The sequence below is a fragment of the Xiphophorus couchianus genome, chromosome 13 (assembly GCF_001444195.1).
Source record: "Xiphophorus couchianus chromosome 13, X_couchianus-1.0, whole genome shotgun sequence".
Taxonomy (NCBI): Eukaryota; Metazoa; Chordata; class Actinopteri; order Cyprinodontiformes; family Poeciliidae; genus Xiphophorus; species Xiphophorus couchianus.
This window is the reverse complement of record NC_040240.1, coordinates 23,541,529-23,567,617: the sequence shown is the minus strand read 5'-3', so window position 1 is coordinate 23,567,617 and position 26,089 is coordinate 23,541,529. Positions and strand designations below refer to the sequence as shown.

The window sequence follows — 26,089 nt, the reverse complement described above, 5'->3', positions numbered from 1 at the left end:
CTCGCCTCCTGCTGAGGCCAACTTGATGAAAGGATTTCAACATGTAAACATGACAGACCTCCCAGCTGAAGGCAAAGTTTCCTACCTACTGTGGATATGTGGTTCAAGGATCAATGTGGTAAAAAAATCTTGCATAAGCCTCGTAGTAAGAAAATGTGAGTATTCTGAGATTATCCACATGCAGATCACAGATTTCCATATTTACAGTGAAAACAGACGACTAACAGTAGAGTTGTGTTCTGATGTGCTACGTCTGGGTTTTCTTGCAGGAGGAGAGCGTTCGTGATGCTTCCGTGCCTTTATCGTTAATATTGCATTAGATTATATTAAATATTCAGTAGTTATCCTGGTATTAGTCCACCAAATTGATGCATCATAGCTCATTTACATCCAGCTGATATTTACAGATCTACAGAGTCCATTTCGGGAGCTTTCCAGTCACCCTCCTGTCAGTTTTAAGCATTTCCTCATAAAACTCCCATCAAATGGATCATTTTCCCATTTGAGTTGGATATGAAAGTCGTTTTACATACAATGCTGAATGATTCTAATGAATTTTCCTGAAGAAGAAGAGAACTAGTCATTTTTTGCAGATCATTGAACTATATTTACAATAGCTGCTTCATATTTTTTACCCTCATCAATAAAAATGTGAAACTTGTTCATATCTAAAAAGAATCACATGCTAAATTTGTGCTTTTCTCTTCTAATAATAAAACTTTGGTGCCTGTTTTGCTGCTTTGGGGTGAATCCTGCAGTCTATCCAGGCTGACATCGTACTGCTAACAGATGTCAACGGTAACAGCAACGCTGATGAATAAATGAAACTGTTGGGACCCAAAGGTCTTGTTGCAGCCAGTGTGTGTCAGCAGATGTGATCGATGCTGCCATGATGCTTCCCTAAAAGCAGAGGAGCTCAGAGGCTGGACGTGTGGAGGAGAGGAAGCACAGCGAAAAGTTTCCTCAGCAGAGTTTCATGTCCTGCTCACAGTTAGAGGTGGAAATTAGTTTTCTGTGACCTGAATTAGCTTCTTCTACAACAGGAAAGGGAAACTAATTAGTCAAACTCAGTTGTTAGGCCTGTGAGAGCTTGGGCTGCTTTTCATTTTCCTCAGATGTTGGAATTTGGATCTGGGTATGACTCTATTTCTTCCAAGCTTAGAACGTTCTAGTTACAAGTGAAGAACCAGTGGGGTTTGTTAATTGTTGTGGTCAGTGAGAGCAGTAATCACTATGAGCAACACAAACCAAAACAATCCAAATCTTTGCATGACATCACCAAACTTATCCAGGCTCCATTTACAAATAATAAGCTAATAGTAGAGCTCAGTGACTATGCTAAGTACTATTAGCAATGCATGCATGCCAATGTATTTTTTTGTATTTAAATCCTATAAACCTTTTTTTACAGACAGGAGTGTTGATCATTTTACCGTCAGCTGAAGGTTTGTAACTCAGACTCATGTTTCTCTCCAGTGTTTGATGATTTTGGCTGAATTGAATGAAACTCTCTCCTCCACACACACACCTCTCTGACAGCCGCTCATTTTACTGAAGCTAAAGGCCGCGTCGTTATCACGCCCTGATCCAACTTTATCTTTCCAGTTACTTCATTTTGCCAAACAACTGGGCTCCAATAATGAGAGCTCTGTGAGGCGGATTCCGGGCCGAGATGAAAATAGGCTTTGAATCATGGATGTCATTCATCTGTTCCCTGAATCCTACCCTTTTCCCAGCGCTTTCAGCTCTTTTATTACCAGTCCGCACTCCACGGCGTCCATGAATTGGTCTGTCTGCAAAGAGACCTGGAATCCAATTATGCTCTCGAGATTCGCTCTGAAAGTCACACAAATGCCAGTCAGTTTCCCCTGAATTCTTTCCCTTCCTGGAACCGAGTGAATGATAACTAGAAGCAGCAAACAAAAACAGAGATGATGATACTTTTGACTGTTGAGTGAGATAAAGTGGAACGTTTTGACAGGTTTCCTCTGACAAATCCTTCAAATGTTGCAGATCTGACACCTAATATTTGAAACAACCAGCAGCAGTTTCAGAGATTTGTTGCTGCTCCGTCTACTTGAACCGGTTTCATCTTGCATGATGTGTTTTTGTTGTTGTTGTTGTTTGAGACATAACACCTCGAGTGGCTCATCGCAGCGAGCGGATGCTGAAACAAGCAGTTTCATGTGAGATGCGGGGATGTTTTCTGACATGCTTGTGCTGTTAATAACAGAGCAGACTGAAATCACTCATTGCTGTGATTTTCTGAGAACGTGGCGTCAGAGGAAACACGCTGCAGCTCAAAGGCTGTCTGAAACACGCCGCCTGTCTGTCACTACCCTCAAAGGTTTGTCATTTTCTCATTACTGAACCGGTTTGACAGGAATTCAGCTGATTTGATGTGATTTAAGTGCATTTCATTTGTTAAAGCATGCATGTAGTCTACTCTAACTTCTACGTCTGATCTAAGATATCTTCTTTTGTGTTTTCCGGAACTGCATGCAATTTATGCACTAGATTACTTTGTTCTTTTGATAGACAGTGAGGTTGTAGCCTTTCATTTTCTCAAACTCTGTGTTTGAAAAACGTCCAGAGGATGGACATCTACGTCCATGAGGATGGACATCTACGTCCATCCTCTGTTTAATCTGTGATGTTTCAGATGTTCGGATAACAAAAGGTTCCAGAAACACTCTGGCACTTCCTGATTACTCCTTCTGACCGTCTTCTTCTCCCTCCGCCCCGCCCTCTGTCTTGGCCGAGTCGGACCCCGCGGTGACCCTGGAGGCCGTCGCCGGGGACGCGGCCCCCTGCAGGCTGCCGTCAGGCGTGGCGGCCGAGGCCGAGCGCGGGTTGGAGGCGGGGCTGGCGCTGAGGACGGAGTCCGGGGTTCGGACGGCGCTCAGGTCTCCGTCCATGGCTGCCATGGCTTCCAGGCTGTCGGACATCATGACGCCGTCCGTCACGGCTGGAGGGGAGGCGGCGTTCAGGAGGGGCTTGTGGGAGGCGTAGGTCATCACTGCCTCGGTGTCGCTGTCCAGCGGGAGTCCAGAGTGGCTGAACTCGACTCCAGAGTCACTCATTTCCAGGAAGTTGTCAGAGGGAAGAGTCTGGTAGCGGCCGGGTTTGGACACCTCCAGACCCTACAGGGAAAAAAACAAATAAAGAGAGAGTAGAGGATGTGATTTAGGTCAGATATGATTACTAAAATGTTTCATGAAATATCAGAATGATGATGAAGAAATTATTTGAATTAATTTCCTTCATATTGAGATGTTTACACACATTAAGGTTAATGTGATTTTATATAATTCATCAGAACCCGCTTGATACTGTCATTGCTTTATGACTTCTGGTAAGTTAATTTACAACATTGATTATTATTCTGTATTATTATATAAAGTTTAACAAGTCCTGAACTGACATGGTCTGAAAGGCCACGCAGAGAAGAAGAAGTAATTTCTCCAAAATCAACATAAAAACAGATGATAATTTGAAAATGGACTCATAGTCCATCATCATGCTGTGGGTATTTAGCTACAAAGGGGACTAGAACATTTCACAATATAGATAGAATGATGAGGAAAGAACATTATGCTAAAATATTGCAGCAATATCTGAAGAAATTAGCCAGAAATTTAATGGTAGGGCAGAAATATGGTCACCAAATGGACAACGATTCCAATTAGAGCATCAAATTAGTTTAAAGTGTCTGAAGAACAACAAAGTAAGTCTTATGGAGGATTTATCACAGTTTAAAAAAGTTTATGTCAAAAGTCAAAATTCAAGCAAAAGATGTTTTATCTGGTCATAAGGTCAGAGAATTTAGCCACACAGTTTCTCTTAGTTTAGCACAGAAAAATGATCAACTCATCTTGAATCAGCATGAAAACTTTCTGTGCTTGTTTCCTGTCTGTCCTGCTACATGTAAATGTAAATAGTCTGAAGCAGAAAGCAGGAACCAGAGGTGATTTCTGATTAATAAGTGAACCAGAATTTGGAAAAGAAGCGATAGTTTCAACCTGATCCCCAAAGCTGGAGCGGCGTGACTCCAATCATCCGAGTGGAAAAGCTCCCTGAACCTGGACCGCTGGCGCTCGCTGCTCCTCGTTCATCCTGACAGAAGGTCTTTCCTTTAACTTTAATCCACTTCACTGCTGAGAGCAGCGACTAAGGTTGATTGCTTTTTAATTACGCTCGGCACTTTGGTGGCATTTTATTGCAGGTGGTTTCTGCTGACTAATGCCAGGGATGATTCATGACGGTTCTGCGTTTATTATTGGATTTTAATTGATATATTTCAGGCGTAAACATTTCTGAAAAACTCAGGAAACATTTCAGCAGCAGCTGGTTTCTCATTTCTCCTTAATTCATCTTAATAAGGAGAATTTCTTTACTTTATCATACCATTTATACTAATTATTGCTAGATTTGCTCAACCTATAAAGTCATTTGTTTTTTGATTAGAACTTTTTACTTTAATTATAATTATATAGTCATTTCTCTTTTTGTATATTTTTACAGAGTAGTTGCCTTTTTCTACAACTTCAGCGTGAAAAGGTTATTAAAACAGAATAGATTGTTTTTTAATGTTCATAAAGTGAGAGACATTTCTTTAATAATTAATAAAACTGCACCATTATCATCACACGTGGCTCCATATTTCCTTCAGTTTTACTGCCTTCATGTCACGGACGGTTAGATTTACACATATGTTCAGTTTGGACTATTAGCTGCTTTTAATCGACCGTTCAGGATTGTTCTCACATTATTAAACTTAAAGATTAGCTCAAACAAAACACCTGCAACACATTAATATAATGATGCAACAGCCATTTATAAGCAGATCGCCTCATCCTGCAATTCAGAGACACTTTAGCCACATTTTCTGCCTATTTTTAACGTCTTATGTAAAAATATATGCAATTCAGGGTCCATTTTTGTTCATTGTGTTTACAGATCCATATATAATTACTCATAAATTTGGTGTAATAAACCTGGAGGACCAACAGTCCCATAAAAACACATCTGAATGTTTTATTTCTGATTAAATTTGATCAATTTGTTCAAACTGGTTTGTTAAAACTGTGACTTTCACACATTTTAAGTTGGACTTCAAAACATCTTTGTTTTGATGTCCAATTTTAAAATGTCTCCACTGACTGAAGAACCAAATAAATAAAAATAAAAAAACCTTTTTCTCACTGTCTGAAATTGAATCAGACCAAAGTTTTCTCTTTTTACATCAGTTAGAATAATTATTACTGATTCATTATCATGTTGCAGTGGAGATGAGGAATTAGTCTGCAACACTAATCAGAGGTAGCTGGTTTAGAAAAAGGTTCTTATTAAATAATTATACAGCCATCAGAAACAAAACCAGGAATACTTCAGTTCAGGAAACTCAAACACTATAGAAACATTTACCAAAAGGAAATATAATGGAACATAGAATACAATTGAGAGGAGAACAGAGAAGAAAATAAAGTTTCACAGAAGAAAATGTCAAAAATAATCAAAGAATAAAACCTAATCGATGGTAGAAAGTAGAACACATAAAAGAGTCAAATCTGAAATTCTCAGACCATCATTTTCAGTATTTATTTTCAGCTTGAAGTGTTTTTATCAGTTTCTATTACAGGTTTTACCTTGATGGTGACCTCGGTGGTTTCTGAAGGTTTATCACACACTGACTGCATCAGAGACTCTTCAGTGAACCTGCTGTAAGCCTCATGGACCACCTGCAAAAACACACACATTCACACAGCGTGAGCTAATCTACGCTACTGCAGTGAGACAATGAGCTTCAAATCAAAACATCAGCAAACATGAGGACAGATACACACACACAGATCACACTGAACACACACACACAGAGATCACCTCAAACACACACACAGATCACCCCCCCCCCCCCCCCCCCGTCCCCCCCACACACACACACACAGATCACACTGAACCCCCCCCCCACACACACACACACACACAGTGATGTTGTTTTCAGGATGCAGTGGAGGCTGAGAGGAAACTATTGTGTTTCAGGAATGTTTGATCTGTTCAGGAGAAAACGAGGGAATAAAAGTAAAACTAAGCTAAAATAAATTTGTTATGAAACATTAAAATATGTTTGGAATATAAGTGGCAGTTATATGTTAAAATAGTTTAATATCAACGTGAAACTGCAGATCTGACCTTTCAGATAACAAACCGTCTGCAGAGGTTGAACCACAACGCTGAGAAAAAATTTTACAGATTTTTCTGTTTTCACTTTTTTGTCACATTTAAATGTTTCAAATTATCAAAAATATGGATATTAAAGCAGCTGTCAATTAATTTCACTTATTAAGATAAAATAAAGCTCTTCAACCCAAGGCTGCCCCGTGTGGAAACATAATGATCAACAAAACCTTTTTAGGATTGCTGAAATGATTTTCTCCTGTGTTTTAAAAGGTTGTTGGGTCCGCCACATCTAAGTCTGAACTTTGACTAGGCCACTCCAGAACCTTAATTTAAGCAATTCAAAAGTGGACACAGGAATGCAGGAGCCTGAGCAGAAATCATTGTTCCATCAAAGTCCTGAGCATCACACTACCACCACCGTGCTTCATTGTCAGACAATATGATGGCCTGTTTCTCATATGCTGTGTTAGTTTTACACCAGATTTGATGCATTTCTCCTAAAATGTTCCACTTTCGTCTAATAGGTCAGAATATTTTCCTCACTAATGATCATCAGGATGTTTTTTTTTTGCAAATTCCTGAACTCAAACATGGAGAAAATTTTTCTCCACCTCTTTCTAGTTGTTGAAACATAAAATCTGACCTTAACTAAGAGTGAGACTTGTGGTTCTTTAGGAGTTAATAAAACCTTTTCATTGTGATGTAGTTAATAATTTGATAAAACTGTGAAAAACATTGTTTTCAAAGACGTCCAAAGTCCATAAAATGTATTAAAATAACTCCAGAATGGGCTTAAAGTAAAGTAAAGGGTGTAACTGGTTGGACTTTCGTATCCGTCTCTGGGTGACTGATGTTCCTCCTGCCTCTTTTCTAATATCTGTGAGAAATTAAAAACCAGGCCGTGTTCATCGTCTCAACCTCCACCATCAAAGTACAACAAATATTAAGCTGCTGCAACAACAAAGGTCACAAGAGTCAAAGAAAACAGGAATTCACAAACAAACATACCGACGGCACACAGACAATAAAAACAGTGAAAAACCTGCAGCTTTAACTTAAGAACATGAACCAATCAGGAAACATTTGTCACATAACCAGATGTTTGGGTTTGGTTTCTGTTTGTGATTTGATCATAATGTTTATCAATCTGGTCATTTTCCATCTTTTAGGCGTAGTTAAATCCGTTCATTCCTTTATGTTTAGTTTTTATCTTTTGTCTCTTCTGGTTCCAGTTCCTTCCAGTCTGAGCTCAGCTTGTGTGTTAATTATTATTCTGTTCTTCTGGCCACAGCTGTTCCACTTTTCATCTGATTAGTCTTTTGGTTTTCATGTCACTTTACTGCCCGTCTCCAGACTGCTGATGAGGGAATGAAGCCATTTTATTCGTGTGTGTTGGAGAAGTGATGCATTTAAAAGTTGAACACAGTTTGCCATACCTGCTTTAGGATATAAATAAAGCTAAAATAGTCCAAATTAATACAGATTTGAATCTTAAAAGGTGTAAAATGTTTTTGTTTGGTTGAATGTAGAGGTAAAAACAAGGACAAACTATAAAAAATATGACATATTGGTTCAAAAAACCTAAACATGGTTTAAATTTGTGGCCTCAACAATGATTTCAAAAACTAGCAGTGAGAATAATTATACTTTTATATGTATTTATTCTCTTGCTTAATGTTGTTTTGTTGCATCAGCTTTTAAACAATAAGGCAGAAATATTGAGTTTGTCCAATAATTGAAACCCAAGCTGAGGTCAAATGCTCAAAAGTTGATTTCAAAGAAATAAAAAAATCCTGGCATGCCATTCATTAACTCTAGTTTCACCAACGAGGGAGTTTTTATAAAACCTTTAAAGCTGCAGATTCTACTTTTTTACTTCTTAACATTTAATAATTGTACAATATTAACACACAAAAGGACAAACAGCACAAACAGATTCCCCTGTTAAAACAACAACGAGCTTAAACCAGAACATGTACTCACACACATTTACATCATGATTTATCTTTTTACAACAACACACTGAGGATAGAAATGTGTGTAAAACCAGATGTTTATTCCAGGACTGGAGCTTTATGGGTGACAATAATCATAACTGATTAACTGCAGATTGTTGGCTTTTAATTGAGCAGTGAGGGAAAGAAAAAATTAAATATTCTTCTGATGTGTGTGGAAAATTATTTTACAGTTCAAACTATACTTCCTGATATTTTCACAGTGTGTGGCTGTGTAAACATATATTTGACTTTAATGGTTGGAAAAGAGATAAATTTGCTTACAAAAGCTGAACTAGGCTTTACGGAGTAAAGTATCACCACCACCTTCTGGTTCGGATCGTTGGTCAGAAACTGCATTCAAATATGAAAAGCTTCTTTTTTAAAAACAAAACAGTAAAAATATAGAAACTCCCATTAAATTCCCTGATCCCAGCCCTAGCTGTGCTTCATATTCCCTCAAAACCCTGGTGTCCCGTCAGAAACTCAACAGTTCCCTCTCCTGTGCTCTGATGGCCGTTCTTTATAACCCTGTCAGAGTAAATCCGTGCAGCTTGAACTCCCTCATCTCATTTCTCATCCTCTCCCTCCAGGTGTTGCATTTCTAAAAACTAATAAGAACATTTTTCACTGACATTTCTCACACAATCCTATCTAGCGCTTCTCCCTTTATGCTTTTGGTTCGTGCACATAGAAAGCATTTTCTTCTGTCTGCAGACCTTGGCTCTGGGCTTAATGTGATGTAAAAGCGTTTCCTGCTGGTCTTCGTTCCATTTAGAGGCGAAACCTTTTCTAAAAGGACACATTTAACTTCTGCTACACAGATGTCAAAATTCATTTCTACATTTCTTTTCTAAAACCTGTTTTGCTTTCTAATTTCCCCATGAGCTAAAACCGTCAAAATGGTTTTAAATTAAACTCATTAATCTGCTGACTGACAAATTAAGTGTTAAAATAAAAAAACTTGTTGAAACTTAAGACGAATCTGAACAAATTGATAGTTTGACATGTTTAGTTTTCTGCTTGGACCTGGTTCTTGTTTTTCAATCATCAAACCTGCCATCCTTTGGTCTAATAAATGTCTAGCAGATTATTTCAGTTGTATGAAGACATGAAAAAATCTGCTGGTGTAACTAGTACTTTCTCATCAAAATCAAGACAAAAATTGGATTGTTCTATATTTTCTTTTAAAGTTTTCACATTCAAAGTGGAAAATCCACTAATGAAGCACATCAGTTGAGTCTGTTTAAAAGAAATTTAAATTTTTCATAAAACTGCAACTAAAAATGGTCAGGAGAGCTGATGTAATAAATCTCTTAATTAACTTTTTATGATTTTATTTCTACTAAAAACAAAATTATTTTATATAGAATAAATCTTTCATCAGATTAATAATACTGAGCTTTAATAAGAATCTATTTTATCCTAAACAGCTCCATTAAACCTCAGGTCTTTAGAGAAAGCAACTACGTTATTCTAAAGAAGCCAATCGAATTCTCCGCATGTCGTCTCCCATCAAAACAACGATGCATAAACTCCTCACAATAATTTAATCATTTATTTAATATTGATTTCCAACTTTGTTTTCTACCCCTCACTGCTGGTTATGTGTGCATCCTAATTCCCATGCCACATAGTGCAGCTGCATTAAGAGCTGATGCCGCTGCGGTCCGGTCCGGTCCGGTCCGGTCCGCTCGCATGAATCCTGACGAGTCCGTAAGGATAACAGAGACACTTTGTTTCAAGTCTCGGTGCCAGATCTGCTTTACGTAATTCATTGACTTTTTGTCAAATTAGGTCTTCAATCAACATCTGCTCCATCATTACGTCTGATGGCTGCAGTTTCTCTTGGCTCTGCAGGAGTCATTAAGTGCTCAATATCTTTAATGGCTTTATGTTATCGCAAACAGGCTCAAAGATACTGAACACACACATTTCTGGAACAGCCAGAAAGTTTGTCACAGAAATAAAGTTGATTTAAGGAACTTGTTTGGCACAAAAGCAGCAGGACTCTGAATATCAAAACGAAGGAGGAGGAGAGGAAACCAGAGGAGGCCACAACACAAATCTCTCACCAAGAAGAGGCGCCGTTTGAAGCTCCTTAATGTTGGAGCAGGAAAGTAATGAATATGCAACAACATCAGCGTGGAAATCAGAAACATCCATCTGAATGCAAGAAAGCCTCTTTTCTAAAGACAGCAGCACATTCATCATGTCAGATTAATCAACTTTAAATGTTCATTGAAAACATAGAAATTACACAAACAGAAGCGCATGTGTGAACATGTGGGGAATAAACTAAAGGTATGTTTTCAAATTACTACTTTCATATATAGAAACTATGATGCCTGGAAGAAAATCACCACATCTAAGAAAATCACAGCTGCAGAGTTTATAATATTTGCACAAAAAAATGCAAGATTTGACATCTGAACGCAGGAGGTGAAGGAGAAACGTTAGAAATGGGACATAAACAAGTGTGACACCAGAGAAATGACATTTTCTGAGCTGAGTGAACTCGACAAAATCTGCTGAAGAAGCTGAAGCAGAAAGGAAGGCTGAAGGTGAAATGTCAGTTAGCTGAAGAACTTAAATGACTTCTTAGCAGAACAGCTTAAAATGCCAGATCACAGTAAAGAAGAGAAAGTTTAAGCAAGACTATAAGTTTCAACAAAAATACTTTAAGAGTTAAGATCTTGTTTGAGAGCCAAGAACTTTGAAGCTAATGCTACAGCTAAATATTTGACAACCTGGAAAGAAAGAAAACCATGATTCTGCCATTGTATTGTATTGGATTATTTAACATAAAAAACTAAATATATTATGAGTGTTAGTGGCCAGCTCTATTTCACACGTCTTTACATTTAAAGTAAAGTGATGTCAAAGTCAAATTTCTTATTTGTGTGTAGAGATTTTTAATATATCTGCAATTTCAGAGTTTGAAGAAGAAAAAAAATCTCAGAAGTAGAAATTTTGTTTTAGAAAGTTAGATGTTCCCCTAACTAGAACTTCAATGTCCAACATGACAACCAAGCATCTGAAATACAGTAATAACAGTTTTAACGGTTTATTTCTAGTACCTCATTAATAACTCATTAGTCATTATAATAGATGTCAGTGAATATAACACGTCTGAATTCAGAAAATATTAAAAACGTTAGCTATTAGCTTGTATTGCTAATAGTAGATAGCTTGATTACTAACAATAAGAAAATCTCATTGTTTTCCATACATATAACTAGAACAATGTTTGTGGCCTCATTCTCCATCTTAGCTTTCAAGGCAATCGGTGCACAGTAAGCTACGTGTTAGCGACATGCTAACACCAACATTAACTTTAAAAAAATTCATCTTTTGTTCTGTTGGGAATCGAAATGTATTAAACAAAACATAAAACAGTTTAATCCAGCATTTCCTTTTCTTCCTTACACATTTAAAATGTTGCGCATTAGAAATTAGGACAGCAAAGTAAAAAATAAAAAAACAGAAATAAAAACAACAAAGCTAAAGGCAAGCAATAAAATATGTCATATAGCTGATAAAAACCTTTTTTTAAAATAGAATAAAAAAGGAAATATATGTTGGGCATGAAGTAACTTAAACTGTGTTAAAACAGCTGCAATGAGGAATAAAATGAGACTGTATTAGCACAGACAGCTGTTCCTATAAAGAAACAAACACAGGGAGCTAAAGTTGTCAGGAAGTAGCTTTTACCGATGTCAACTAAACCAGATAATTCTGTTGGGTTTTGGTGGTTAGGAAGCCGTCAGGCTCTCGTTCGTAAAGTCTGGAGCTTTTATTAACTTGGATCCCAGAACAATTGTGACCTGAAGTGTGACATAAATAATCTCAGCTTGTAATGCGCCATATCATTATTGCAAACACTTGGCATAACCTAATCGTCCCTGCGAAGCAATCAGTCTCTGCGGCTGCTGTTGTTTACGATGAGTGAGTCTTCTGCCTGCAGTGGCTTTTTAATTGCTCTGAAGATTCAATTACTTTCAAGCAACATTTGCTGTGAAGACTGCTTGAGGAATGAGGGGAACATCAACTTCAAACGGCACTCAAAATTAAACACAAAGCTTTGCAGAATAGTTCCCACTAATTGGTAATTATGTCAAAATGCTGAGTTTTGGTGTTGAGATTTTAAATGGATTTACTCTTAAGATTAATCTCTATAGACATTGAATATTTATTTGGACCTGCACTGTTTTTTATTAAGCTTATAATGTTTGAATAATACCGCTGTTGTTCAGAATAATGATTAATTTATGCACCTGATGTTTAGGTGCTCTTTAACAGGTGAGCCATTTATTTGAATTTCAGATGTTATTTTGGTGAATAATCAGCATCAACTTCAAATTACCAAATCAGTTAATCAGCCTGCATAAAGCAAGGAAAAGATAATAACTCCTTTTTATTCAAGATTAACATTTAAAGAAGCATAAAACATGGTAATGGCCTTAAAAAGGCTCTTTTGAAGTACGTAGGTTGTCATTTAACGAATAAACACCTACTCTAAAGGCTGATTAGCAGCACAAAATTACAATCAGTCATGAACAATTCAGCAAACTAAAAATCAAATGTTTCCTGGTGGGTGTTGAACTCTTGTCAAAAATGAATGTTAATTTGTCAGCTAATCAAGGAGCTCGGAGCAGAAATGTGCTGATTTTCTCTGAATAAAGGAAGAAAATATATACAGTTCAGAATAAGAACTGCACTCATAACTCAATATTAAATACAAAATATGAGGTTTCACTTGACTTCTGAGACCTAAAAATATAGATTGGTTTCATTAAAGTGTGGTTGTATGAGGTACTTATGAATCGTCAGTATTATACCTACATCATATCTACAGGGTGGAGCAGACAGTCGCTTTAGTTTAGGGAAGAACAGAATCTCATAGTCCAGGCAAAAACATAAAGAAAGGAACTAATGTGACATTTTTCCAATAAAGAACACGTTAGATGATAATAAAAAACTCAGAAGTGATCAAAAGACATGAATGACAGCAGAAACCCAAACATAATCACAACATTATGCAGCTTTCAAACCGTTCTTGTTGACAGAATGCCAGCCTGCTCTCCACTCAGGTCTGTTTGAAGTGATTGTTGTTTAGCTGCATCAGTCCACACTCTAAAACCCAACAATGGCTTCTCTGCTCACACTTTACTCCCATCTTCACCATCTCTCCGTTATGAAGAGATATCCTGTGAGTGTAGCCACCAGGATATCTCTTTGGCAGATGGCTGTAAGCCGTGTTCAGACCGCAGCCTGGAAAAACAAACCTCCAACCGCTGAACCTGCCTGGGCGTGATTTCAAGGCCGTTCTCCCCGGCTTCGTGTGCCTCTGCAGTGGAGCTCAGCAGGAACCGAGGAGGCATGAGGGCTGGAGGCAGGATAACTCTTCCTGGCTCCTCTTCAGTCGTTATGTTCTGCTGAATTTGGCTCTCATCAGGACCGGCTCTGCAGGAGACGAAGCCGGCCATCTTGACTCCCACAGCAGGAGCAGAACCTTCCTCTACCTTTAATCCCCTCAAACTGTCACGCGCCTCACTCCTTCTGGGTAACCAGCTGAACCAAAACCAGCTCACGGTCGCCAACATTCCTCACTTTAAGAAAAACCTGCTGCAGAAATAAACCGAGCTGCAGAAAATTACCTGTCGGAAAGCTTCCCCGTCCTTCTTGCCGGCCTGCTGGGCGATGAGCGTCAGCTTCTTGTTCTTCTCGTTTCTTTTATGTATTTTATAGAGGCAGGACAGCAGGCACACCAGCAGCAAGAAGGCGATCAGGCCCAGCATGGACAGGATGGCAACAGCCAGAGGAGCCATTTTATAGGCTGGAAACAAGAGAGATGAAAGAAATAATGAGTCTTCTGCATCTACAAGCCTGGATTCCTAAAATTAGAGATCAACACAAGAGGAAATCTGGTTTCAACTGGAATTTGATCTCTTAACGTCTAAAGTAGAGATGTCTAGACATTTGTGTAAGTTGAAAGTACTCTGACCCAGAGCTGAGTAATAACTAGATACATTTACTTGAGTAACATTTAGGAGTATTATTTCTATGCTTTACTTTTTACTTTAACTTTATTATGAAGTCTCTCTACTCTTACTTGAGTAAAATTTGACCACACAAAATTATTCCCAGTCCTGTAAATGAGCCCTGGTTCACATGTTGGACATCGCTGGTCTAAAGGAAAAGTCATAGCTTCACTAAGCAGCAGCTAAATTTGAACATCTTCTATTTATTAGTCTTCTACATCACTCTTTAGGACATGAAACAAAACATAAGGATCCTCCTGAGGTCCTAAATCAGATTTGATTCTATTTGCATGGAGAGCAGGAAGGTGACTTGTGATCCAGAGGTCACCTGAGGCGCATGTGGAGATGAATTTTAATGTAAAGCCCCAGATTCAGTTACATCTGTTGCGAGATTGATTTTTCATTTACGAGTTTCTTTAACGAGGTGCAGCAGTGGTCGGTTAGCGGCTTAGAGCCACAGATGGAGATGTGCTTACAGATGGCTCTGCTAAATATATATAAATGCAAACAGAAGATTCCCCTAAGGCAGGAGCTGTGAAATGACAAGGAGTTATGTAGCAGATGTGAGACAAATGTTTTGTTCTTTTTTCCTTTTTAATCAATATAACATAACCTCTGCAGTTGTATTGTGATCTGTCATATTTATGGCTGTGTTGTCCTTGAAGGCAGAGGAACTAAAAACGAAGGACGCTGTGACTCACCGGGGTTCCAGTTACCGACAAAAAGAAAGCAAACACCCTGACGGAGGGGAAACGTAATAAATCTGCACATGCTGAAAAGTCGCGCGACCCCACTGCTGTGATTATCGTCTGAAATCAGATGGATTACAGAGTCGGCAGAGCGGGAACGCCTCGCTTTGAAACCCAACAGCAACTCCTCAAACGGCTGAGACGAGTCTGAGCACAGACACTCAAACCGGGTCCGCATCTAGCACCGACTGGGTCACAGCTGGCATGCAAAATCAGGAGACCCTCCTGTCTCCATGACGACCTCAACTCAACCAGGGAGTCCACAACAGGACCCGGGGGTCCCTCCGTAACCCGCCTGACCTCTGATGGGTCAGGAGGGTTCAGCCATGGAGAGACGCAGGATGTCACTGAAATATTATCCTGATTCACAAAACTTAAAATTTTATCTCAATTTTAATTTAGTATTTATTTCCTCTGTTTCTATCAGTGAAGTTTTGGAAGCATATCAAGTTTTTAATGTCTCATCCTCATTTATAGTTTCTGAACCATAATTACAATCCTAAAATTAAATGTGAATAAAGTGAAGGGTGTCACTTTTCAATAAAACTTAATTGTAAAAACAACAAAAAAAGTGAAGAACATTTTTGATTGTTTTACCTGAACACAGAAAAACACAAAGTATTTTTTTCTGGTTTCTTGCCCAAATATCTTAGTACACATGAAATAAGATAATTTAGTTCATAAGTAACTTTTCAGTACCATATAGGACCTTGATTAAGTCAATAATTCCTTAATATATATATTTTTAAAGCACTTTCCATGAGTGAAATAATCTGCAAGTGGAACGACACATGGGAAAAATATCTTCACTTATAACTACTTTTCATCAATATTAAGGAACTATTGACATAAAACAAGCTCCTATGTTGTACTAAAAGTTCCTTCTAAGTTAGTTTTGTCTTATTCCAAGTGTGCTGTGATATTTGCACTAGAACCAGAACAAAGTACTTGGTAACATTTTGTTTTCTTTCAGTGCAGTCAGTCAAGTTCATGAACATAAAATCTGTTTTCCTGCAGATCCACCCGTCATCATTAAGGATTCTGAACATTTAAATAAATGTAACATGATGAATATTAAAGAGTTTTTATTACCTTCCACGTCTATGTAAACGTGAGCCACAGTGAAGCCGGCCAGGTCGGTGACCTTGAAGAGCCCCGAGTCGGCGGGTTGCATCTTCTTCATGACCAGCTCCGACCCGTCCACAGTGAGCCGTCCCTCCAGCTGCGGGTCCAGCGGCGCCAACAGAACCCCCTGGTTCACGATGACCCGGTCCTGGTTGTCCAGTTTGGACCTGTAGACCACGTTGAGGTTGGAGTAGTGCAGGAAGAGCTTCATCTTCAGGTTTTCTCCGTAGGCAAAATGCATGAAACTCTGGTGATCTGGAGGAGAAAATGAGAAAATATGATGAATTTACTGGAGATTTAAATAATCTGGATCAGATTTACAGACACACTGGACTGAAGGGCTGAAAACATCATGATAGGTGCAAAACAATAGACACTAATTTCATTTTCCTTCATGGAGAGGTCAGTAAGTCAGAATGAATAAATAAAATTAATTTAGTTGTTTAGCCACTTAGGACAAAATAAATAAAATCAGATGCCTCAGACCTGTATAAATGTAGTCATTTACCAGAATGTAATTTGGTTTTATCATTTAGTTTTAAGCTGATAACTGGTTTTACCTTTTAACTTTTACCACCAGTTAGAAGAAAAGAGGAAACATAAAGTCTTGTTTTTGTTGCTCCAGTGGAAATATTGATTGAACATCACAGCATCCAATGGGACAAATTACCTCTTTATGTCTTCAGGAAACATTTTCTATACAAGTTAACAATCTGTTTGAGGCTATCTATCATTCTTCAACTCTTTTTCCTTCATACAAACATTCTGCGTTGACCTTTTGACCTCTGAACCTGCTGTTATTCCGTAGGAAGGAACTAATCAGCATTAGGACACCTGCTCAGTCCTCTCAGGAACGTTAAGCAGCAGCTGTTTTCTCTCTCCACATTCATGACTGTTTTCTGATGGAGAGTTTTCAATACTTGCAAATAAATTTGTTTCTTTATCCTTCTAATTTCTGCTATGAGTTTATGAGCAGGAAGATGATAATCAGTTGATTTAGAGCCTATAAATATGCAGAAATTTCCTAATTTGTTGCAACTGATAAGTTACAAAGCATCACACCTTTATTTCTTAAAAGTCGACATTTAAATATCAGATATTTTTGGACAAGAAGGATCAGATTTTATCGTTGAAGCTTCGGCTGCGTCAGATTTCTCTTCTCCTGACCTCTGACATTCAGGCAGCTCCTCGTCTTGGTGTGACCGTCCCGGTCCAGAACCGTGAAGCTTCCTTCATCCGTCATCCTGACCGAGTGCAGCATCACCTGCCTGTCCGACACGCTGAGGCGCCCAACGTAGTCGTCCCCCAACACGGCGCTCCGGTTGTAGAGGAGCACTGGGGGGGGCTCCGAGGTGTGAGGGACCACCGTCTGGTTGACTCTGACCAGGCTGGGCCTAAAACCCACAGAGAGGAGGACATTCAACCAGCTCAAAAACATATCAGTGTTTTATGTGATAAACCAACACAAAGTTGTGCAAAGTAGTTTAAAATGTAAATATTTGTGCTTTTGTGTAACCCAGATTTGAATGGCTTAGATCAGAGGTCTGCATGGCAACTCCAGTCCTCAAGTGAATCCATCCTGCAACATTCATGATCAATTCCTGAGTCAAATGAACCGTTAATGACCAGGTCCAGGAGCGGCCATTTATCATGTCATTTATCATATAAATGTCAACACTATAAGAATTTTTATGTATTATTGTTGCAATAAATTCCCACTGATAACATCTAAAACTCCTCAAAACTGTCCATGTTGTTGGGATTATTTGTTTAAGTGTTCATACTGACTGAATGCAATTACTGTGTGAAGTTTTGAGAGACAAATTACATTATTTATGTGACTGGTGTCTTAAAGAAGAGCTTTTCACTTAAATATGTTTCTCCAGAGCAGAATTTGTATTTGTGTGGCTGACTGCTGTGTCATGCAGTCACAGCCTTACAGTTACCTAAAAAATTAGAAATAAATAGTTCTGTTTGTCACTTTTATCACCATAGCACAAAAAATATTATGATAAAACTTTAAGTCCCTATTGCCCAGCAATATTTGACTCATGTGTTCTGGAGCAGGATGCATCCAAAACCCAGAGGACTTGAGTTACGGTTCTCTAGTTTTAGTTCTTATGCATCTTAATGTGTAAAAATGGCCCAACTTGACTCCATGTTTGTTAGAGCTGAGCTTTGCTTGGCTTACCTGAACTCCAGCGTGATCGGACCTTTGATTTGACTCAGGTGGATGATGTACGTTTCTCCATACTTTACAACCTGCTCCAAAACGCAGTCTGATCAACAACACAAGATTAAAGATAAAGAGAAAAGTTTACTGTGGAGAAAAGCTGAAAATCAGTCGTATTATTCTGAAGGTCAGCTAAACTAACGACTCATAACGGAATAAATTCTTCTAAAAATCTCCAGGAATCAAATAAGTTAGGACACATAATCAGTTTTGATTACATTCCTTTTAAGACACAAAACGTTGTTGATTATTTTTTAGATAATTACTTCCTCCAGTTGGTAATTAAGTCATTCATAACTTTTCTTTTTGTAATCATTTAATGGATTGTCTTACTCATAATCATTTATTTATATGTCAACGTTTCGGGTGCTGTTGAGTTCACAGGGAGGATCGAAGGGAATAAATTAGCTTCCAGCAGAGTTTAGACATCATTAACTTGAATAATAGTTTCATTTTTCACAGACATGAGCTGTTTCCTGGAAGAAACTGTTATTTCACAAAATCTGGTGGTTTTTCACAAAGAATAGGTTAATAATTTAGTATCTAATAAGTCAAACACTAGAAGAAAATGTCCAGTTTTTTGGAGGAGCAGCAGAGTTTCTGTTCTTACCCCTCACGATGAGGACGAGGTTTTTGGAAATGCTGACATTTCTGCCGCTTCTGATGATGTACAGCCCCTCGTCTTCCTCCTGCACGTCCTTCAGCACCAGGTGGCCCAGAGAGTTGAGCTCCGTCTTGTTCTGGTTCGTCACCCGGCCCGCCTGGAGCAGAGGCACCTCGTAGGAGCTGTTGGTTCTGGGTCGGAACACGACCTCCGGGTCGCTCCACGACGACACTTCGATGTGGACGTCTTCGCCGAAGAAGGCCGTCCTCCTTTCCTCTTTGACTGATGCAAACAGGAACCGATTAGCTTTCAAAAAGTTTATTTTATTCAAACATTATCCTCCAAACGAGTAATATTACCTTTGGAAGATGCTGACACAACTGGAAGAGAAAGAAAGAAAACAGAAAATCAACTCCTTTGTTCTGAAAACCAAACAACTTTCACATTAACATTAAAACATTTGAAATGTAAATGTTGTCTAAAAATAGGCTGTTTACAATGTTTCACAACAAAACAAGGCAAACAAGAAGAAATGAAACAGATTGCGACATAAATGAGCTTTGTTGCTGAGTTTTTCTCTAATGTAAATCATTAGGTTTGGTTTTGAAGGAAGTCGGTTTCAAACATTCATTTATCTGAACTCGGCTCCTGATTCTGTTTGTGCTTACCGGTGCAGAACACGCCGCTAAGTACCGCCGCTACGATTGCTTTCATCTTGGACTGCCTCTCTCTGCAAAACAGAAAGACGCAGACAATTAACAGCAAATAAAGATTTCTTTAGCATCAGTATGAGACCTTCAGGAAACGCAAACTCTGCTTCATTAGACGCACTAATCAGTTTATGTAACAACCGGAGCGTAAGTTGGTTCAATTTAAAAATATTCTGTGTTGCAGAAACATAAGTTTACATGTTGAAGAAAAACATACTGTCATCACTTTGTGACTTTAAGCTCAATACCTAAATTACTTGAATAATACAGATTGGCCTAGTCAAAGTCTGGTCTTAAATCTGTTTGAAATGCTGCAAAATGATGTGTTTAAAGAAGACGTAACTAAAAAACCTTAAAATATGACTGAATTAAAACTATTTAATTTTGATTCTTTGTCACTCTTGTGACAAAGAGTGACACATCCAGACAGGTTCAGGAAAAAATTTACTTTTCACCTCGAGCTGCGTTGGTTTGGCTAGCATTTGAAAAATTATTTTAATATTTACTCAGGCTATCTCTGTCTGGTATTAAAATTTCTTTCATGGCCTTATTTTATACATGCAAAAAGAGAAATAAAATCTGCGTGGGATGAAACGATTTTCCTCAACAAACATCTGATAATTAAAAGTTTGAAAAGCGTGGAGGTGAGGTGAACTGGAGGGTTTCCATCCATTCACTTCTCGCATCTTTCAGTTGTTTCTCTGCCTCATCACACCTGTTTCAAATATTTTAAGTCATTTTCTGTAAACCTGGAGATCATTTAACCTTTTGGTCAAGGTGTGTTGAACCGTCTAAAAGCTGCAGGAGAGCTTCCTCATGTTCAACCTTTGTATCGTTGTAAGACAAATTAATTTAGCCAGCATTTTCCCAACAGAAATAAACTCCTGTTTCCATCGAAACCAGAAATGTCTGGATTTGCAATAGAATTTTCCTGGAAACTAGGATTTTACCAAAGAATACATTATAATTTTAAAAAAGAAAGTTTTATTTTAAAGGGATTGTAGCAATAATTGTGCTGCCAGTCATAAAAACATAGCAAATAAGCTTACATCTTTAGATAATAATGTCATGAAGTGCAGTGTAGATGGTCAGGCAGAACGCTTGGAGACCCAGGTAGAGGTGAATATGAAGGTGTTTAATGATAAATAATCCAAATTACACAGCCAGGAAGATTCAACAAGTTCAAATCCCAGGCAGCTCTGCTGAGCGGAGAACCAGGACTCAACACAGGTAGCAACTGGGAACACAAATGAACTGAAGAACACAGACAGATGCCAAAATGAGACGAGGATCCGACAAAGACCCAGCCACACAGGTGGCACTAAATACACAGAGGATAATCACAGAAACAAGACACACCTGGGAATGATCAAGGGGAGACAGGACAACACGGAGACTCAGGAAACTCAAAATAAACACACAGAAAAACACGGAACATGACAAATAATATTTTCAACTATATTCATTCCAGCAGATCCTCGACGTCTCACTCCTTCAAACATTTGCTTTCCATTTTAGAAATCTTAGAACTTTTTACTAGCTGCTCGACAAACCTGTTATTTTGTCCACACTCTGGTAAAACTGTAAGTATTGACCCCAAATGATGATCAGCTATTCAGCTCATATTTTCCCATTTCTCCTGGAAGAAAGAAAAGGGAGTTTTTACCTGAATGTTATAATAAAAGTAAATGGAGAGTGGAATATTTTTTGAGAGCCGACACGCTCTCAAAAGTTTGAAATACACAGTAAAAGTTTGAGAGTTCAGTGGAAAATGTCAATAAAAAGTCTTTTAAAAGCATTTTTTCACAGCAGAGGCTTTAAAAGCTGCTTTCTCGAGAGTCTCTGCAGAACGAACAGGCTCATATTGTTCAGTAGCCTCTTAGTACTTTGGTGCAACAAAGCAATCTTGGCTTATTTCTGTAATTGCCGCCCTGTGAAGCAGGTTGAATACGTTTCACATTAATGTTCCATGGAGCCGTTACCTTACTGCCTGTAAGAGCATTCATGCTGGGGAGCTTGAAAGGATGTGATTCAAAACTTTGACATCTCTGACAAAGAAAACTTTTATGTCTGACGGAAAAATGAGAAGTCAATGCTGATTATGAAAATGTGCAATTGGACATGTAGTGAGTGGAAGTCAGAGAGGAGGTTTAAACAAAGCTGGAGGAGGCCCAGCGAGCGGCTGCACAAGGCAGCATGGAGGAAAATAAAGATGGATGTGAGTTCAAGTGGTTCTGATTTAATTACAGCCAGATGAGCAGCACTTTCCACTGAAGCTCCTGGACGCTTTAACCGGACTTCCTTCAGCCGCACGTTTGATTTCCATCTGAAACCCGGAGTCTAAGCACGGCCATTGTTCTCCTGTCATCCTGCTGCACTGCAAAAACTCATTAGTTCTCCTTACTTAAGAAATATATGCAAACTCATTGCCTCAAAATGTTGTAATTTTTATTAAATTAGCTGCTTAAGTAGAATTCACTTGTACAATTTTCAATAAATCTGTGTATGTTGTAACTCATAATCAGTTTGAATCCCAAAGCTTTCTGAAGGAACATATTTTAACTTAAAGCTACTTATGTAAAAAGAAAATTACTTGATTGAAACATTTCCCAGCTTTTTATTTGATTCTCTACTCAAACTTTATCAGATAATATACAGAGCAGCGAAAATTTGCTCACTTTTATTTCAGTAAAACAAAATGAAAATTAATGTACAACTCAGTCATGGTGCAGTTTCACGTATGGAAATGTAAAAAATAGTTAATAGCAGCTGTGAACGTGGCTCATTCTTGATGAACTGACTGCGTACATTTTCACCTTAAGCATCTTAAAATTAATTTTTGTGACAAATAAAAAATTGGTTTAATTACCACAATGCATTGTGGGATGTCTTGCTGGCCAATCCCCAGGTCACATACCCCTTCACATGAGCTCAAATTAACTAAGTTCATTTTTAAATTACCTTCATATCAAAAGACCCTCAACTGGCATAACTATCAAAAAAAGTTTAAGGGGCAGTACCATCTAAATATTACCATTATAGCACAATCAAGTAACTATATTAACTTCTGTTGTTATAAAAATTCTGTATATAACAAAATATGAGTAAAAAAAAATTTGACTTTGATATTTAACACCTTGAAATTAGGCCTCTGTCTCTTTAAGAAACTCCTGCTCTTTCTGAAACTTTCACAACATGGCTCCTCTATTGACCCGTTAGCAACGTTTTTACCAGCGTTGCTCTGAGAAGCAGCTCCTTTAATGAGCTTATTCTAAGTTTCACCAGGTGTTTGCTAATTGCTGCTGGCTAGTCTGAAGGAGTTGAGTGGTGGCGCTCGGTCCACCCAGGCATTTTGCACAGCTGAATGGTTGCCATGGAGATTCAAGGATTTCTCAAACATGCCTGAAAGAATGAAGGCAACACTGCCGGTGATGAGAGAATAATTATAACATGATGTAGAGTCAATTTTATATAATTTATTCTATTAAAATCAACATTGTAACTCACTTTGCACCCAAACATACACAGGACTTAGTTTAATTGATTGCTATAGCAAAACCTTGATTAAAGTTAATATAACTTAACTCATCTTTTTCCATTAAACACAACATTACAGTTTACAGTGTGTATGACCTGATCACAGGTGTGTGTGACCTCAGCAGCCTCCTGGTCCAGAGAGCCGCTGAGGTCACATCTCTCTGTCTGATCTCATCAGTCCATCCTGAACGATGCGTTCAAGTGCTTCTCCTCCTGCGCCTGCCGTTACAGCGTCAGCTCGCTCTGCTCCTCTCTGTCTTTATTCCTCATCTTCCTCCTCAAACCCGGCTTTATTCTCCTAAATCCCTCCTTTGGGGTTAATTATCCTCCTGAGTCCTTCAGAGGACACTCTGTGTGATGTTCCTGGGTTCACTGATAAGCTCCACTAATATTAAATATCCTCTACAGCCACTCACGCTCTGACATGCTTTCTCCTTGCGCTAAGCACTTTCTATCGTTGCAGCTAATCTGATTAGCTTCAGTCTTGCAGAATTATTACACTGTTGTTCCAAAAGCATCAAGGAGGGTCAGGAAATGGTTCTCTGATTCATTTCTTTGTCCGGTTTTCAAAGAAAAAGGTTAGGATGAAAAAATCCTGATTCCCTTAAAAAAAATTCATAATTTATCATTAATTTTATTGGGATGTTATGTGATGCTGGGACAAAGAAAGGTAGACTTTCAAAGTTTCTTTTGCCTATCAGCTTCAGCTTCCTTTACTCTGATGCACCTAAATAAAACCATTTGCCTTCAGACATTATCCAATAATTTAGTAGAGGCCAGAAATCTCCAGAAATCCAAATGTTCTGCTATTTTTTTAGCAGGAACAGGAAAAGATGGACAATCCTGGAGGAGAGTTTCACCTTCCAACAGGACAATAAACCTAAACATAAAACTGGATCTAGATCAAAACATAATCACCTTTTAGAACGGCCTAGTCAAAGTCCAAATGAGAATCCATGAATTAAAAACTGATCTCACTGTCTATCTGATCAGTTTGAGTTTTGTTCCAAAGCAAAAAGAGCAACAAAATCATAGTTTAAGATGATAAAAAACATATGAAAGGCAGTTAAATAGATTGGGGTGGAGCTAAAATTTAAACACACTCTGCAAAAATAAAAAATAAAAGCAAAAATAGAAGCAGACATCATATTCCTTGAACTTCACAATTATGACCTACTTTCCATTTTTCTCTCTTAGCTAATATTAAACACAATTTCATGAAATTACAAAACAAAACGTGGAGAAGTTCCAGGGATTTGAATACTTTTCAGCCAATTGTTCCTTTTTCCATGTTTTTCCTCCATGTTCATGTTCTCTTTATAAAGCCCAGACCAGCAGCAGCAGCGGCGGCGGCGGCGGCGGCGGCTGCAGCTCAGGGTGTGTCGTGACCAGCATCTGGACTGGAGATGGAAGATGGAGGAAACCGGAGCGGAAAAGAGGAGGGCATGAATGAAGAATGCAAGATTGCATCTTTTAATGCTCAGGGTAAAGCATGCTCTCTCTCCTCCACCTCCGCCTCCTACTCGGATTCTCAGTTTCTAAGAGACACATGCTGGCTGAAGGTTTGCACATCCAGCTTCATGGATCAGCCAAAACAAGAGCTTTCACAACAGATTAGAGAGAATAGAATCAATAAGGTTTGTAATTTCTACCTAATTTGCGAACATAAACAGGTAATTGAGTTCATTATTTCTCTCGGAGGTGTCGTAAAACCCCCCACTCATCCATCTTCGCTCACATTCTGCTCTAAATGACGGTTCGATGTGACAAATAAGCATCTTAGTCAGCAAATTGAATGAGTGCCGTAGTGCATTGCGTAACCGCTTCCAGCAGGGTGGACCAGAAAACCCCCGTGGAGGGTGCGTGGGCAAACCCCGAACATACATGATAACCCACCGCCGCGTGAAAAATCCAAACGTGGAAGAAAAAACACGGATTTATATCACTTTAAAACCAAATGGAAGATTTAAAGTTAGTTTAATTGAAAAAAATAAAGTGACTAATTAAATGAAATTGACGAGGTTTTGTGTGAGCGTTGCGTGGGTTTCTGTATCAATTTTATTTCTTTTTATGTCTATTTCTATAGAAATGTAAAGTTGCGCATGAATGTTTGTCTGAAGTGATTTTTTCTTGAGGGAAGATTCCCAGAAATGTTGCTGCTGCTGGTTTACACGCCCTGAACCGCTCAACACAAGCAAATAGTCCAAAAGCAGCCAAGAAAAGCTGCAGGATTTAACCCACCGCCTCCCTGTTGGAGACCAAATCTACTGCTGGAATATGAATTCAGAAGCAGATGATGGTAATTACCTTTATAAACGCCTCGGTCCGGTGATCAGAGGGCTGGGAGGGGCTCAGGAATGATGGAAAACGCTTCTTTCCCTTTATTTCATAAATGTAGTCCTCCCCACCTCCCCCAACCCGAACACGGCACACTCGAACCGAGCGGAAGATCCGGATGAAGACGAAGATTTCGGTAGATGTCGGGAGGCTTCGAGCTCGGGCGCGGTCGGGAAAGTTCGGAGAGAATCGTCGGAGCTAGAAGAAGAAGAAGCTCTGCGGTTCAGCAGACTGACGTTCCGGGTTCCGACCCAGGAGAGGGAAGGAAACCTCCTCTGACGTCACAGCTGGTTCAGTGCCCTTTGACCCTCTTTTTAGAATTATTTGGATGAACGTTCATCCAGAATTATTTGGATGAACGTTCACCACAGGAGGATAAAGTTGCTGATCTTCTGATTCAGTCTTCTTCCATGTTTTTTTTCTAATCTCTCATTAGTCTCCATCTTTGCCAGAGCAGTAAATCTTCCTGTTTATTCAGCGGGATGTGGATAAATGCTTCTTGTTTGACAGCAGAATACATTGAATTACAGAAACTAAATGGAGAAAACATTTCTCCCCTCCAAATAATTCCCATAA

At 38.7% G+C, this 26,089-nt stretch overlaps 1 protein-coding gene across 2 annotated transcripts; it reads right to left on the bottom strand.

Annotated features, from left to right (window-relative positions):
• Positions 1–1,314: 1,314 nt before the first annotated feature.
• On the bottom strand, positions 1,315–25,796 carry LOC114155392 (uncharacterized). 2 transcript variants are annotated; one of them, XM_028035263.1, is made up of 10 exons: positions 25,484–25,796; positions 19,598–19,657; positions 19,289–19,309; positions 18,936–19,211; positions 18,284–18,371; positions 17,260–17,486; positions 16,060–16,347; positions 13,835–14,013; positions 5,649–5,741; positions 1,315–3,143 (listed from the first exon to the last, which is right to left on the bottom strand). In XM_028035263.1, exons 2-10 carry the CDS (start codon positions 19,641–19,643, stop codon positions 2,709–2,711), a joined length of 1,653 nt encoding a protein of 550 aa, XP_027891064.1. In that variant the 5' UTR covers positions 19,644–19,657; positions 25,484–25,796; the 3' UTR covers positions 1,315–2,708. The 2 variants fall into 2 exon arrangements, with proteins under 2 accessions (XP_027891064.1, XP_027891063.1); XM_028035262.1 differs by lacking the exon at positions 25,484–25,796 and adding an exon at positions 21,193–22,724.
• Positions 25,797–26,089: the final 293 nt, after the last annotated feature.